Consider the following 16,879-nt stretch of genomic DNA (forward strand, 5'->3'; position numbering starts at 1 on the left):
TTGCTTAGCAACATGGGACAATGCCACAACGTCACCAAGTGATAGCACATTCATGACGCGTTAGTGTTTATGACGTCATACAATTATATTATCACGCAGGATTGACTGTCAACCTTTTCATGTGAGGTGCGTTCGGTAGCGAGAACGTTCGCGAACGTTTTGACAGTTTGCTCAAAAAGTACACTGCTTGTGGCGTTAACATTACATTTTGTATATGATACACAATGAGATGAACAGGGTAAGAGAAAAAGAATCATTCACCCGTTGTGGATGAGATAGGGGAATCTCAACCCCCGGGGAAAGATTCTATTAATCTTTCCTAGGTCGTTAACGTTTCGACATACTATAGATATACTATGACTTAAAAAACCCACGGATAACTTTACTTAAATGATGTCACTCGATAATGATATTATAAAGGAAATAAAATATCAACATATCTAGAAATATATGTATTGCTGCAGTTTGGAAGTTTATCAATAATTCAATGTGGGTACGTATATTCCGGAATTTATTGTGGCCGACACCGTTGACGTTTCTATCACTAGAATATACATTGGACGCCATTATTTTTCCGAAAGCGTGATATTACCGGCGAGAAAATCAACATGAGGTATGAATGCATGTAAAAACTGTCAGTTTGCAGCCTATGCTTTATAAATATCCACGCTACTGAAAGTGGTTACACTTCCTCGTGCACTGTGATCACGGTCCAGTTTAAATAAGTGGAAGTCGTCTTTATTGGGACGGAAAATCGGAGACCGAGCTTTGTTTTGGTTTGCTGGTTGGGAATCGTACCTCATAACATGAAGGACTTCCCTCGTCTCACGCGTGCCCTGCTTTACATAGACAATTTGGAATGAAAACATGTTAACTGTTTTATAGCAGATACATGAAATATTGTAGACTAGTTAAAATTTCATCTACTGCCACAAAAATAATCATGCTAAAATCGGTTAAATTATCTACCAAGCACATAATTGGTATCCACTTAGGAAACCATATATATCCTATTTATACTTACATAGTTCAAGTATTTGGTGTTAAATACGATGAATAACATTGGTTCTGATATTTTCCTCATCTCTATTCAAGTTTATAGATAGTCATCCATGAGAGAAAGATGTTTCTCCTACTCACAAAGACTAGGCTTTGTTGTACAAATAGTATAGTAGTCGGCTATCAAAACATTTAACCTAACTACTTCACTTTTGGCTTTAGTGTTGAGTGTTCACCCAAGCAAGGAAGATTAGGTATAGGTTCTGTCCCTTGACAGAGATAAATTATTTTACAGCATCCATTACTTATATTTGATAATCAGATAATTCATGAAAATAAATCTCATAAACATCTTGGCGTAGTATTTAATACTAACGGTTCTTGGGGTGATCATGTAAAATATATTTATGATAAATCATGTAAAAGATTAAATATTCTACGTATGCTAAAACATAAAACTGATAGGAAATCTTTAGAACTACTATATCTCTCCTTCATTCATCCTACTTTAGAATATATATGCCTCTTCTGTCTGGGTTAATTGTAATATTGGAGAAGAAAAACTACTGGAATCCGTTCAAATTGAAGCAATGAAGATTATAACTGGTCTTAGAAGTGGTACATCTCATCAAAAATTATACTATGAAACAGGTTTTGAAAAATAAAAAGATTGACAGAATAGGCATAAACTTGTCTTAATGTATAAAATCCTCAACCACTTAACACCTGATTATTTATTTGACATCAGTGAACCTTATACTAATATACAAGTCAATCACCATTTAAGGACAAATAGATTTTTTAACATTCCTCATTCTAGAACTTGTATCTACATCTGTAGTTTCTTTCCTGATGTCATGCGCCTATGGAACAATCTCGATCATTCAATCACTTCTTCTCGGACTATCAATTCTTTCAAAAAGAAAATTAATAAAATTCAAACACCTCCCAGGACCATTTCTGAAGCTTTCATCACCTGTAATCCAAGAAATCTAAATATTGTATTGTGTCAATTACGTAATAATGCTAGCAATTTAAATTTTGATAAATGTAATGATCACTTGATAGTTGATCCATCTTGATCTTGTGGAGCATCTTGTGAAAATGCTGAACATTATTACTTCTTATGTCCACTTTATATTAGCTATAGACATTTCATAACTGACATCACTAATCATTTTGGATATTCATCTGTTGATCTACTTACATCTAGTAATGTTTATCTATCGACTGATGATAATTTATTTATTCTTTCAAAAGTTCAGCAATACATTTCTGCTACTAACAGATTTAATTAAAATTATGACTGTTTTCATTGCCTCTTACACTTATATTCATTTATATGTATAGATATGTATATCTTAAATTTAGAGTAAGGGCGTGTGTGTGTGTGTTTGTGAATGCTTATCTATTATGTGTATGTGAGGGTGTATGTGTTTTATGGTATGGTTGTAAGTGTATATGAGTGTGTCTCGTTGATCCATGTACTAAATCTATGCTTCTTGTCAATTAATACCGGATAGGAAAAGACTTATATAGGCTAAGCCTGTTGTCTTATCTAATTGTGCATTTTTTTTGTCCAATAAAATTTGTTGAAACACAAAATCAATTAAAATTTGTATTTCTGCTTGACATTCAGTTTTGAATATGTAGTGCTCAATAAGGACTGGTTTACCAGTAAAACATGACCAGGAGGATACTGTGCTTGGTGCCTTCAGCATGTTTAATTATTTTTTCAGTGAGGTAGCAATCTAAGGGTTGTCACTAGGGCCACTTCACATTTTTCGCAAGACAGTGTTCTCATTGAAAATCAGTTGCCGACAAAGATGGCCTGCTATACATCAACTTTGAACTGGCTGTTCTTTGAGAATATATTATTTTCCAAAATAAAACCACCAGTTTTAAAACTTGGTGAGAGCACTACAAGAAAGCAAACTATAGATACACAACATGCCTCCTGCATGCATTACATGCTTAAAGGCATGTCCTTAAACTATTAAATGTTAATTATATAAAAGGATGTAAATAAAATAAACCAACCCCATAGCTAAATACTCTAATATCAAAATCAGTTGAAGTTACAGCGGAAAGACCATGGCATAAAGTGCTGAGTCAATATCATTCATATTTATTCCACCAAAATAACAAAATTCTCCAGAAATATTGTTTTGTTTACAGTTTGTGAAAAGCAATAAATGATGGCTATGCAGGGAAATCAATTTTACAAACATGTACCAACCAGTTATTTAGTTTCTGTCACTGACAAAAAGTCCTTTTACAGCCTCCTGTTGTACAATAAGGCACGCCAATTAATAGTCCATAAACCAACTCAAATCCCTGCAAAAGTCTTATTTTTAATTTCACAAACTGTACAGGTTATTTCAACTATTCTGGATTTGGTGACCTACAATATTCATAAAAAATTTGCCTGTATTTAACTGTTTCCAGGGGAATGAGAGGACGGGGAGGGCCACACCCTATGAGAGGAGGAATGATGAGACCCATGGCACCACCTTTTAAACCTGGACCACCGTAAGTTAAAATGGCCAAATGTAAGTTCCCAGGTATTAATTTGTATTGTATGTAGCATGTCAAGGATGTATGAGGGTGTTGGAAAAAATGTGAAAGTGCACAAAATATTTCCTTTTTAACCCAAAGAAACATTTGACTTTTTTAAAAATAATTTGGCATGTTTTTGAAGCAAACATAATATAAAACAGCAAACTGTTACATTTCATATTTCTCTATATACACTGTCACTGTACTTGTGCATTTCTTTTCAGGTTCCGTGCATTTATTCCACATATTCCGTTTGACTTAGTGCAGGTGAGTGAATTATTTCTAACAAAATATAGATCACATTAAGACTGTATTTGGTAGTGTCTTATTTTGATGTGTGTCTTGTTTTAGTACAGTATGTATAGTAATTATACTTTGGTTACTATAAGACTAAGAGTAACTAGGGGGAGATCTGGAGTTCACAATTTTCTGTTGTATAAAACTGGAGATGTCTTGTGTTACAGTGCGAGTCCACATTTCCCAGAGCCAAACCCACACCTGATGACAAGAGTTTCACAGATGTAAGTACACAGGATTTTGTCAGATTTTATTTTACTTCAAAATTGCAATTTGCACTTAAATGAATTTGAAAATTGTCATTTTAAAGTTTAATATTTACAATGATATATAGAATTTAGTAAAATTGGATGTCATTTACAAAAGCCCAGAATCGTAACATCATTTCAATGTGCTATGTGATGACATTAAATTAAATCACTTTTAATGTTTTTGTCCAGTTTCGTATCTCTTCTGCTGACAGGGTTTCTGCCGCTTTTCTCTAAACTATCAGTCGGAATTAAATGAAACTTTACATGAGTGTTCATTTTTAGCTCACCTGCCCATAGGGCATTAAGTCATGGTGCGGTGTCCGTCCGTCCTCGCCCGTCAACTTTTCCTTTAAACAACTTCTTCTGAAGAACGGACAGGCCTAGAGTTATGATATTTGACTGAAAGCTTTGTTGGTAGAAGTCTGACAAAGTTTGAGAACGAAAATGACCTTGACCTACTTTCAAGGTCACAGGAGTCAAATATGTCAAATGCTTCAAACGACTTCTTCTGAAGAACTAAACGGTATAGCATCTTTATATTTGATTGATGGCTCCCTGAGATAGTGTCCGGCAAAGTTTGAGGATGAAAATGACCTTGACCTTCTTTCACGGTCACAGGGGTCAAATGTGTCAAACACTTCAACAACCTCTTCTGAAGAAATGAAAGGTATAGAATCTTTATATTTGGCTGGTGGCTTCCTTCGATGGAGCCCAACAAAGTTTGAGAATGAAAATGACCTTGACCTACTTTCAAGGTCACAGGAGTCAAATATGTCAAATGCTTCAAACGACTTCTTCTGAAGAACTAAACGGTATAGCATCTTTATATTTGATTGATGGCTCCCTGAGATAGTGTCCGGCAAAGTTTGAGGATGAAAATGACCTTGACCTTCTTTCACGGTCACAGGGGTCAAATGTATCAAACACTTCAACAACCTCTTCTGAAGAAATGAAAGGTATAGAATCTATATATTTGGCTGGTGGCTTCCTTGGATAGAGTCTGACAAAGTTTGAAAACGAAAATTACCTTGACCTACTTTCAAGGTCACAGGAGTCAGATATGTCTAATGATTAAAACGACTTCTTCTGAAGAACTGAAAGTTATAGAACCTAAATATTTGGCTTGTAGCTTTCTGGGAAAGAGCCCAACAAAGTTTAAGAATGAAAATGACCTTGACCTACTTTTAAGGTCACATGAGGCAGATATGTCAAACACTTAAAATGACTTCTTCTGAAGAACTGGAAGGTATAGAACCTTAATATTTGGCTGGTAATTTCCTGGGAAGGAGCCCACCAAAGTTTGCGATGAAAATGACCTCAACCGCCTTTAGAGGTCACAGAGGTCTACAATATTTTAAAGGATTTGTTCTCAAGATCTAAAAGGAATGGATTCATAAGATTTGGCTGGTAGCATTTCAAAATAGAGCTAACCAATTTGAGAAGGAAAATGACATTGACCTACTTACAAGGACACAGGGAAATATACGTCGAGCAACTTTTGAAGAAGAATCAAAAAGCATAGAATCTTATAATAATATTTTGCTGGTAGTTTCAACAGATGGAGCCAACAAAGTTTGTGACGGAAATATTTTTAGTGCAATATAATATTTAATGAGCATATTTTGCTATGACCGCTTTAATATTCAGGTTAGCGATACAGGTCCTCTTGGGCCTCTTGTTCAATTGGTCATCCAACATGACTACCACTGCCTCTGAATGTAAATATTGGGACTAAGAACACTTCTGCAACTTGCATTGGCATCATTTGTGACTAGGGGTAGTGCTGTGGACTTTTGTAATAGCCCCTATTAAAATCAGCACTTGTTATTTGGATAATTGACACCTGATATAAGTGTAAGTGGTTATTGATGTAAATAGACATGATCTATTATTTGTCATGAGTTTATATAGTAACTTTGATTACACAAAAAAACTGTAGGATTTGTTTTACTGTTATGTTACATATATGACCTTTATTCCAGGCATTACTTAAAAGACACAATGATCTGACTCCGTCCTCTACAGAACAGGCTGCCATCCTGGCTCTGGTTACCAAGATACAAGCGATCATAGACAACCTCATCCTGTCACCAAACTCATTTGAACCTGCGGTAAGTCTGAAATACTCACCAGGCTCATTTGAACCAGTGGTGGGTCTGAAACACTCACTAAACTCATTTGAACCCACAGTAAGTCTGAAATATTAATGCTCTCCAAACTCGTTTGAACACATGGTAAGTCTGAAACACACCCCAAACACATTTGAACACATGGTAAGTCTGAAACACTCCCCAAACTCATTTGAACCTGCAGTAAGTCTGAAACACTCCCCCAATTCGTTTGAACCCGCAGTAAGTCTAAAACACTCCCCAAACTCATTTGAACCCTTGGTAAGTCTGAAACACTCACCAAACTCATTTGAACCCTTAGTAAGTCTGAAACACTCACCTAACTCATTTGAACCCTTGGTAAGTCTGAAACACTCACCTAACTCATTTGAACCCTTAGTAAGTCTGAAACACTCACCTAACTCGTTTGAACCCGCAGTAAGTCTGAAACACTCACTTAACTCATTTGAACCCTTGGTAAGTCTGAAACACTCACTAAACTCATTTGAACCTGCGGTAAGTCTGACTCACTCACTAAACTCATTTGAACCCGCGGTAAGTCTGAAACACTCGCCAAACTCATTTGAACCCACGGTAAGTCTGAAACACTCACCAAACTCATTTGAACCCGCAGTAAGTCTGAAACACTCACTAAACTCGTTTGAACCCGCGGTAAGTTTGAAATGCTCACCAAACTCATTTGAACCTACAGAAAGTTTGAAACACTCCATAAGTTCATTTGAACACATGGTTAGTCTGAAAAGCAAGTGATGCAGGATCATGGATTCTTGGAAGCTTTAAGTGGAAGAAAAACAGCCTAGTAGTTTGTGTTGAATGACTGATTTCATCACAAATATCATGTTTTCCCTGCTGTCTACTGGGTCAACATGTTGTATCTGTCATTGCAGCCTGGTGTTCTGGTTGGTTATTTCAGCCTCTAAAATATGAAACTTTTAATGAACGTAAACATGATTTTAAATTTAAATAAAAAATATATTTTACGTTACATATTATTTATCAGAGAGTGCTCTTGTTACTGATAATTTGGTAATGGTTTTGATACTGTATGGTTTTTCAGTATCTTGTCAAATATTATTTATGGGAATTAAAAATCAGTTTCTCAATCTGACTCAACACTGCACACAGGGGTAGGCAGCTATTTCTGTGAACACCTATCTTGTTAGCCATTAAAAATCATTCACAAATCATGTTTTCTAAATGAAATGTAAGTGACATATGACCAGTTATTTTACCAGACATTTATTTAATGTAATTGGCAGAACACCCACCTGTAAAGTGGCACTATTTAAAAAAAAAAAGTTAAACACCAATGAAATAAAGGTACATAGTGCAAAATATCCCTATATCAAGTTACAAATATACCTTAAGACTTTTTCTGTTTTGATGGTAAAATCACAAAAAAATATTATTGATGTCTTGTTTTGGAAGAGAAACCTAGCCTGTGTTTATACAGTAAATGTCTGTTAGATGTTTACCATCAGAATTTGTCTTCCGCAGCAAATAGAGGAAGTTCGTCAGGTCGGCTCATTTAAGAAAGGAACAATGATGGCGGGACACAATGTAGCAGATATCGTCGTCATGCTTAAGACATTACCTACAAGTAAGTTGTTTTGTGATGTAGTCTTTTTAAGGTTTCATATAAGCGCTATTCTCAGATTAACTAAACTCGTGATGATCATATAATGGAAAAAGAAATACAATAACAATATATATAGTTTGGATCACTCCCATCTTCTGTACATTTCGAATTAAGGATCCCCGTACCTCATATGTGACTGCCAAAAACTGCAATTTTGCATTCAGAACTTATTTTTTCCTACAGGACTATAGCTTTGATAAATCATTGCTGTAAAGCAAAGTATACCTTGCAGGACTTTTGGGAAAAATAATGAAGACAAAGTAAACAAAAAATAATCAACATGAGTATTTCGTGTGTATGAAGTCGGCATGCATGGCTGGACCCAGTTTCGAACCCTGAACCTGAAATTGCTATACTGTTGCTCAACCGAAGTAGTCTGGACCAACTGAACTACAGTTGTATCCTGTAAGAAACTAAGAGGATGTAATTTGTTACTTTAGATACAAAAACCACAGTGCAGTGGGACAGGGATCCTTAACTTATTTCTGTACTCTCCCTTACAACTTCCAATAGCACAGCCCTAAGATGTAACAATTACGATATGTTTAAAGTGAAATACAGAGCATGAGAATAGTTTTGCTGACTGTAAAATTTGAAAATGACCTCTTGGAGACCCCATAATAATAATAATAATAATTGGAGGTTCTTATATACCGCTTTATCACCACCTAGTTCGTAGGTCGTCTCAAAGCGGTTCACAAATTATTATCCGTGGTTATAGGGCCTTTGCAACTAGCCAGTACATTTCTCAACTCCCTGGGGAGCATACAGTCGGAGCTGCCATTTTGGCGCTAACAGCTAGCATTCAACATTTCTAGCACTGCCCAACCACGTACTCATTTACAGCTGAGTAGACTGGAACAAGCGGAGTAAAGTATCTTGCTCAAGGATACAACAAATTGCCGTGCCGTGGCACAAACCCGCAACCCTTCGGTCACAAGCCCGGCGTCCTACCACTGGACTACCGTGCCTCCCATATGAAACAGAAATAAAATTTCCTGCTGACATTTATATGAAGACAATTTTGTGTTACAGAGGAGGCAGTTATGGCCCTTGGTAACAAAATCACAGAGGAATTACGCACTCAAGATCCACAGGAAGGTAAGGAGGATTTAAGGCTGTATCCTACGTTACTGTGACATTTATATCTCCTTTCAAAGAGAGTTCCTCATCAAGAAACATAGACTGTATGCCGGGGAACTTTCGCCCAGTTAAATGTTTGTCCTTTTGTCTCAATCCATGTTTGTGCAGTGTTAATATTGCCCTTAACATGTTCTTCATTTCACTATTGTGATGCATTCGCCCTCATTACAGAAGACAAAAAAGGCGAAAATTAAACTGGCGAAATTTTCCCAATAATGCATCATTTTGTTCACCATTTTTGTTCTGATTGTGTTTTCAGGTGAAATTATCAGTTTTCAGTAATAATATACAACAGTTTAGTATGTAAAACTTGAACAATAAGTTAGATACATATAATAACATTGGAACTTCCAAATCCGCATTTGAAATCACAGATAGCGCTCTTTTGATGCATACAGTCAACCTTGCATGATGTTAGATTTAAATATCTGCACAAAAGCTTATGCTATCAGTGACATCAATCGAAGATGTGTTTTATTGCCTATTATTTCTTTAACATCAATATTATTGTCTGCATAGGTTCCAACTTTTTAAAACGCAAGTTCTTGTGCTGTTTATGTATTGGCATATATATGTCTCTATTTAGATTGATTAAAAAGGAAACCTGTTAAAAATGCCATTTGACGTTTTGATCTATCTAAGACTGTTTAATGACCACAGGAGTCGGACATTGTGAAAGCTACCAGCGTTTACTATTTTCATCAAATACAAAAATAATAATTATTCCTTGAAGGACAGCATCAGAGAAACATAGTAAATGGTTTATATTTTCTCACCAGTTTTCAGTATGCTAACAAACGACACCGGGTTTGAGATCAGTTCAGCTGACGCCACCGTCAAGTGTCTCATCACAACTATCCCACCAAATCTAAAGAAACTGGACCCAGAACTTCATTGTAAGTATCCCAGCTATCCCAACTAACCCAAAGAAACTAGACCCAGAACTTCATTGTAAGTATCCCAGCTATCCCACCTAACCCAAAGAAACTGAACCCAGAACTTCATTGTAAGTATCCCAGCTATCCTACCTAACCCAAAGAAACTGGACCCAAAACTTCATTGTAAGTATCCCAGCTATCCCACCTAACCCAAAGAAACTGGAGCCAGAACTTCATTGTAAGTATCCCAGCTATCCCACCTAACCTAAAGAAACTGGACCCAGAACTTCATTGTAAGTATCCCAGCTATCCCACCTAGCCCAAAGAAACTGGAGCCAGAACTTCATTGTAAGTATCCCAGCTATCCCACCTAACCCAAAGAAACTGGACCCAGAACTTCATTGTAAGTATCCCAGCTATCCCACCTAACCTAAAAAAACTGGACCCAAAACTTCATTGTAAGTATCCCAAATATCCCTACCAACCTAAAATACTGGACCCAGAATATCATTTTAGAAACTTGACTCAGAACTTCATCATAGCCTCTGTATTCCAATTATTCCAGGAATTTTGTTGGGAGTTATTTAACTCAGAAGAAATTGGACTTCAAGTTTCACTATTTTAGTAGCTACATATCATACAAATATTAATATCCATTCCCATACTTTAGTGATGGAGATCAAAATCTTTCAGCTTCCTCTTAATTAGTAATTGATATTGTAAAATGTATGCTATTAGTTTTCTTCTGATATTTTCTCAATCTGCATTGTTTCTTTTCAATGGAATTAAGAAATAGTTCTAGGTTATACAAAATTAAATCTAGAAGTTAAAGACACGATCACTATAGTAGTTACATGTGTTGGTAGTGCTTTGGTTCAAACAATATTTTATTTACAAATATGCAGTACATAATATAATATTATACAGAATGTGATGTTAGGGATCTGGCAACAAGAGTAGTATAGGCTCTTATATTAAGCCACCTCCCAGATGTAGTGCTTTGTAAATGGACTGTTAATGTGTATTACAGTGGACGGTAAGGTGATGCAGGGACATCTCGCGTCCATCAGACACGCACGCTGGTTTGAGGAGAATGCTTTCCATTCAAGGTAACCAGATAGTAAATCTACTTACATTCTGGAGAGAAAAATAATTAGGATCCCAGTCCCACTGCACTGTGGTTTTCCCTATATACAGTAAGCTCCCCTTAACTTGTGTTTGGATTTTACTCTAGCACAGTTGGGCCAGCACACTTCCATTGACCGGGTAGCTCAATCGGTTAGAGCGATGGTATAATTACTTTGAAGTACAGTCTGAATCAGGGTCTAGTCCTGCTCAAGTTTCCACACTCAGAACATTGTTGTAGATTATAATTTTTGTTTATTCCATCTTCATTGTTTTTCATAAAAGTGCTGCAAGGTATGGATTTCTTTTCAGAAAGATTTATCAAAGCCACAGCCATGCAAGAAAAAAAAAGATAAAGATAATTTTACAGTTACTGGCAATGGTACAGGGATCCTTAAAGAAAACAAGATACATTTGTGCTGTTATTGTCTTAATTGGACTTAAACTCATTCACCCCTGAAGATACATTTGAACTCTTCCAAATCAAAGGTTGGAATAGTTCATTATGGAATTTCAGGGGTAAATGAGTTTTAAACTGTTTAGAGATATTGATTTCTAATGACAACTTGAATAGGAACTGTCACTTGTTCATGTCAATCCAAGTAATAAACAATGAGTAAACATGTAAATAATGGTTTACTGGTCTTATATGGTAGACTAGGTGGAACAATACATTTAATGACATGTTGATTGTTCTTTCCAGTATCAAAGTCCTAATTAGAATCATGAGGGACATGAAGAATCGGTTTAAGGGATTTGAACCCCTAACGCCCTGGATCATAGATTTGCTGGTAAGTTGTAGAAATAGTCGGTGTAAAACATCACATTTGGAAAATTAGAGTTAACGAAGGAAAACTTTATGAGCAATTTAAAAAAGTATATACTTTCAATATTACCATATTGGTAATAATTGCTTTTTTTCCTAATTGATATTTTCAGTTACATTATCCAGCACCAGTACATAATCTTAGTTTGGACAATCATTGGAAACATCTTGAACTGTAATTTAATCACCTAGCTAGCTACAAATCTAACAACGGGAGTGATTTATAAATTAAGATCGTTAAATTATATTATATGGTTATAAAGGCAATTACTTGCCTGCGTCCATCATGTATCCTATAAAAAATACTTTGAAATCATCTTATTCACTCTGTTTCAGTCACATTATGCCATTATCTTATTTACTCTGTTTCAGTCACATTATGCCATTATCTTATTTACTCTGTTTCAGTCACATTATGCCATTATGAATAATCCATCTCGCCAACCCGTCGCCATCCCAACAGCATTTAAGTAAGTCAGCCAGTCATTCGGAGATTGTGTTCAGCAAATTGTTAAAATTCTAGAGATAAATGAATTGAATTTATAGCAATTGTTCTAATTTTAAAGAGGAATGAATTGAAGTTAAACCACAGGGTAGAATTTTTGTTGTGTTAGTATTTTTTCCCCACATTTTGCCTTAATGAGAAAAGTACAAAGATAATCGGTGAAAATGAATGTTTTCTTTACTAGCCTCATTGCTGATGTCTGATGGTCAGTTATATTTACTTATAATAATGGAAGTAGTTTTATTATTGCTATTGTATTGTCATAATTACAACTACACCCAAACAGGATACAGATTTCTCACACATTTCCCAGTGCATTCCCATTTGAACTTGGTAAGACTTAACCTTTCTTGATCTACCTAGAAAAAGTGAAGTATATATAGCTATGGGTTTGTTTCTTGCTAATTGTTCTGTTCGTTTTTGACAGACGCTGCCTACAACTGCTAGCGGCTGGGTTTTTCCTGCCCGGCTCCGTCGGGATCACAGATCCTTGTGAGCAAGGCACAGTTCGAGTACACACCGTCATGACCCTGGAACAACAGGTAGAGTCCACGCTATTACTGAAGCTTCTATTAACAGACAGTGCACAAGATTTAACCCTTTCACCACTGTAGACCATAATGGACTCATCCATATCAATGCATGGTAGAGTCTACTAAAGTTACATAGGGGTTAAGGTGTATTATAAACAAGAGCACACATTGAGTTACCTCCCTTCTTTCCTCACTGTTGGGATAGGACACCTTATTATTGAAGGGAATGTTTTGTTATTTTATAGCTGTTTCATACTACAAGACATGTTTATGTTGATTATATTGGTCAGTTGTGATAATTATGAAAGGAATGATTTCTCCTGTTTTAGGATCAAGTGTGTTTCACGTCACAGACTCTACTCCGAGTTCTGACTCACGGAGGCTACAAACAGGTGCTTGGCCTGGAGGGCAACTCTAGTAAGTACTGTTCATCTTGTGTAAGATACAAATGATTCCAGTATAATCATACAGGGGTATAACAATCAATACTTCAACAGATTCAAAGAAATGACATCCTCATACATTTACACAACTAATAGCAAAAGAATTGATCAATAGTATATCTAAATATAACTTGTAACTCACCACCCCATACGAACATTCTACGTCTGTTATGTGACATTTTCCATTTGTATACGTTTTCTGAGTTATCCTCCTTTACCAACCCTGCCTTCAGGTTCTTTGACAGGTGTCATATCAGTTATACATTGTCCGGAGTTAACAGATAAGATTTACATTGTCCGGAGTTAACAGATAAGATTTTCCGTTAATGAAGGCTTTATCTAATAGCATTAATACAATTTTAATTCCTCGTCATACATTTCCGTATGATTTTATTTGGTTAATTATGTGACCAGGTATAGCGAGACTTTATTTGGTTAATTATGTGACCAGGTATAGCGAGACTTTATTTGGTTAATTATGTGACCAGGTATAGCTACAGACATGAGTGTGTGGGAAGGTGTGGTGGTGACACCATCAGACAAGGCCTACGAGAAACCGGAGAAAAAGGAGGGGGAGGATGACGAGGATGGAGACGAGGATGATACCATGGAAACCACCGACTCATAGGGAGGAGTGAAATCTCATTGGTTAGTACCAGTCTCATGATCAGATTGATCTAAACATTTCTTGCAAGGACAACAAAAATTCTAATAATAAATGAATTCATATATTATAAACAGAGAGGAAATGTAAAATACAAGAGCTTTTCTATGGTGTATTATATAGAACTGTCAACAAATCAGGAAATATTTTTCAGAGATTAACTTTATGTATATATAAAGCAGCTTCAGTAAAATAGTGCCAACAATATTAATTTGCTTCATTTTCTCTATAAAAGGGAGAGTACTCAAAATAAAAAGGTCGGAGTGGAACTCTTCTGCACAGTTATAATAGATAAAGTGTAACCCTTAACCATATTTCAAAAAATAAAAGTTGCATTGAATCATCACTACGTTGTGTTTATTTCTTTCAGATATGAAAAATATGTGAATCTACATTTTTTTTATTGTGGTGAAAGATGGATAATGACGATGACAAAGTCATTAACAACAAACTGTATCTTTTCCATTAACCTATTCAACCCTAAAGTCACATTTGGACCTTACCAAATCAAAGACTGGACAAGTCCATTTTAAAAATGAAGGGGTGAATGAGTTAAAAACATGGATTTGTGAATGTGTACATGGGTATTAGAGGAAGGTGCTGTTTACAAGACTGTTACCTGTGCAACGATTCTGACTGTAATAGGAGAGACCGTTTCTGAAGTCCTTTCTGTCCGAGAAGTGGAAGCTTGTGTCAGGCATTCTCCTTTGTCCCAGCATTATTCTGATACTGTAGCTCTCATAATGGATTTGTGTTGCATGTCGTTATTTTCACTCTAACTATACAGGTAAATTTCAGTAATTTCTATTTTTAGATGATGTTTTTTATAATGCCTCTTCTAAGTTTCAAAATCACATCACTGTCAGCTGTAATTTTTGTCATGCTTCATTCAGTTAACCCTGTCACCACTGTAGACCACAATGGACTTAACCAGACCAATGCATGGTACAGTTTACTAAAGTTACATAGGGGTGAAAGGGTGAAAAGGGAATCAACACAGTTAAATTTTCCCTTTTTTTCAACGTCAGAAACATCATGTCGTCGAAACTTTCTCACTTTGTAGTAACATTGTTTCATGATGTTGCTTTTTCCTGTAAAATACAAAACCTGGGAGGGTACTGTCATGTGACGATAATTTAACATTCAGTCCAATTTCTGAAATAATTTAGTTAAAAGTTTTAATTCATTTGCATCATCAGATGCATATGTACTGATTATGACAATGTCTTATTGTGTCTGTTTTTACTTGCATGCATGTTGAAAGAAGTTGTCATTTATAAAGTGGTAGCATTGTTATTTTATATTTTGTGATGCATTAGCTTAGTACACTGTTAATTTTGTTTTGGTGAATTCTACAGCTGAGTAGAGATAATTTCCCCAATAGAAATTGGATGTATTTCCCCGAATTCAATTCTTTAACCCTTTCACCACTGTGGACTCACCCAGATCAATGCATGGTAGAGTTTACTAAAGTTACATAGGGGTGAAAGGGTTAAAACATGCTGTGTTTTCTTAATGTCTCTGAACACATCCTGGTATCGTACCATTTTTCATAACACACATGTTCCTGTAAAAATAAATAAAAATGTAAGAATAACTTTGATCCTCAGTTATACAAAGTCTTATATCTTCCTTATTCGGGTTGATATTTTGCATTGTTACAACTATTGGCACCAAAATATGACAGTTTTGTGGGTATATAGTGTCACTGACAACACCACAGAATAAACAACATGATTAATTGTCTCCTCATGTGAACATTTCCTCCTGATTAACCCTTTCACCACTGTAGACCATAATGGACTCATCCAGATCAAAGCAAGGAGGAGTTTACTACAGTTACATAGGGGTGAAAGGGTTAAACATAAATTGATCAAGTGTATGTCAATCAGGACCAAAACCTTGATTTCTTTGTCTAGTGGGTGTAAATAACCTCTGTTTTATAATACTTTGTAAATGGACATGGAAACGGACATCAAACTAAATATTACTGAGCTAGTGCAATATGATGTGATGATAACTACACACTGTGTTAAAGCCGCGGGGAATCACGCTACTGGTATGTTGTTGGATAGGAGCATTTAACAAAAAATATTTAAATTTAAATTTTATTTAAAAAAAAAAAAAAAAAATGTTAGCATCCTCACACATGTACTGTATACGCGAAAATTTTCGCCTTATGCCGTTAAAATCCATTTTCTCCCATCACATCTGATGACTATGTTTATTAATTTCCTTAATACTACCGTCCGCTGTGATGATAAATTTCCTCTCATTACGGAAGGTGTAAATTTCCCCGTGTACAGTATATAGATACAGATATTGGACTATGATGCTAGCTTCACTTAGGAACATACCAATCACATATGTCGTCAAATGTTTTTTATTGTCATAAATAAACTCTACAAGAAAAAAGACGAAATTGTGTTTTTAATTTACCTGTGTGAGTAGATTACTCTGAATAGTGTCACTTTCTGCTCAGCAGTCTATTCGTCTGTTAAGTGAAATGATAGGGTAAGCATTGGGGATTTAGCAAAATTGGTTCTGCTGTAACCCACTATCTAATCGTAAGAGGCGACTAATATTAGGACCCCCTGCAGAATTTTTAGCTCACCTGATCCGAAGCACCATTGTGAGATTATGTCATACCGCAGCGTCTGTCCATCCATCAACCTTGTATAATTGATGAGTCTGACCCCTCGGCCCCTCTGGCTATTTCAACTTCAATTTTGCTAACATTTCCAGGTGTGCGATACAGGATCCCTATATTACATGTTGATAGCTAGAGAGATTCTCCATCTAGTCCTTTTCAATATATAAACACGCCTACGGATCCCTATATTACATGTTGATAGCTAGAGAGATTCTCCATCTAGTCCTTTTCAATA

At 35.8% G+C, this 16,879-nt stretch overlaps 1 protein-coding gene across 1 annotated transcript; it reads left to right on the forward strand.

Annotated features, from left to right (window-relative positions):
• Positions 1–515: 515 nt before the first annotated feature.
• Positions 516–16,408, forward strand: LOC110454165 (interleukin enhancer-binding factor 2 homolog). The gene is made up of 15 exons (XM_021503544.1): positions 516–613; positions 3,448–3,531; positions 3,783–3,825; positions 4,023–4,079; positions 6,089–6,217; positions 7,733–7,835; positions 8,910–8,975; positions 9,797–9,913; positions 10,926–11,004; positions 11,724–11,811; positions 12,255–12,316; positions 12,779–12,893; positions 13,214–13,301; positions 13,816–13,975; positions 14,362–16,408. Exons 1-14 carry the CDS (start codon positions 609–611, stop codon positions 13,953–13,955), a joined length of 1,176 nt encoding a protein of 391 aa, XP_021359219.1. The 5' UTR covers positions 516–608; the 3' UTR covers positions 13,956–13,975; positions 14,362–16,408.
• The last annotated feature ends 471 nt before the right edge of the window (positions 16,409–16,879 follow it).

The sequence above is a fragment of the Mizuhopecten yessoensis genome, unplaced genomic scaffold (genome assembly GCF_002113885.1).
Source record: "Mizuhopecten yessoensis strain PY_sf001 unplaced genomic scaffold, ASM211388v2 scaffold905, whole genome shotgun sequence".
NCBI lineage: Eukaryota > Metazoa > Mollusca > Bivalvia > Pectinida > Pectinidae > Mizuhopecten > Mizuhopecten yessoensis.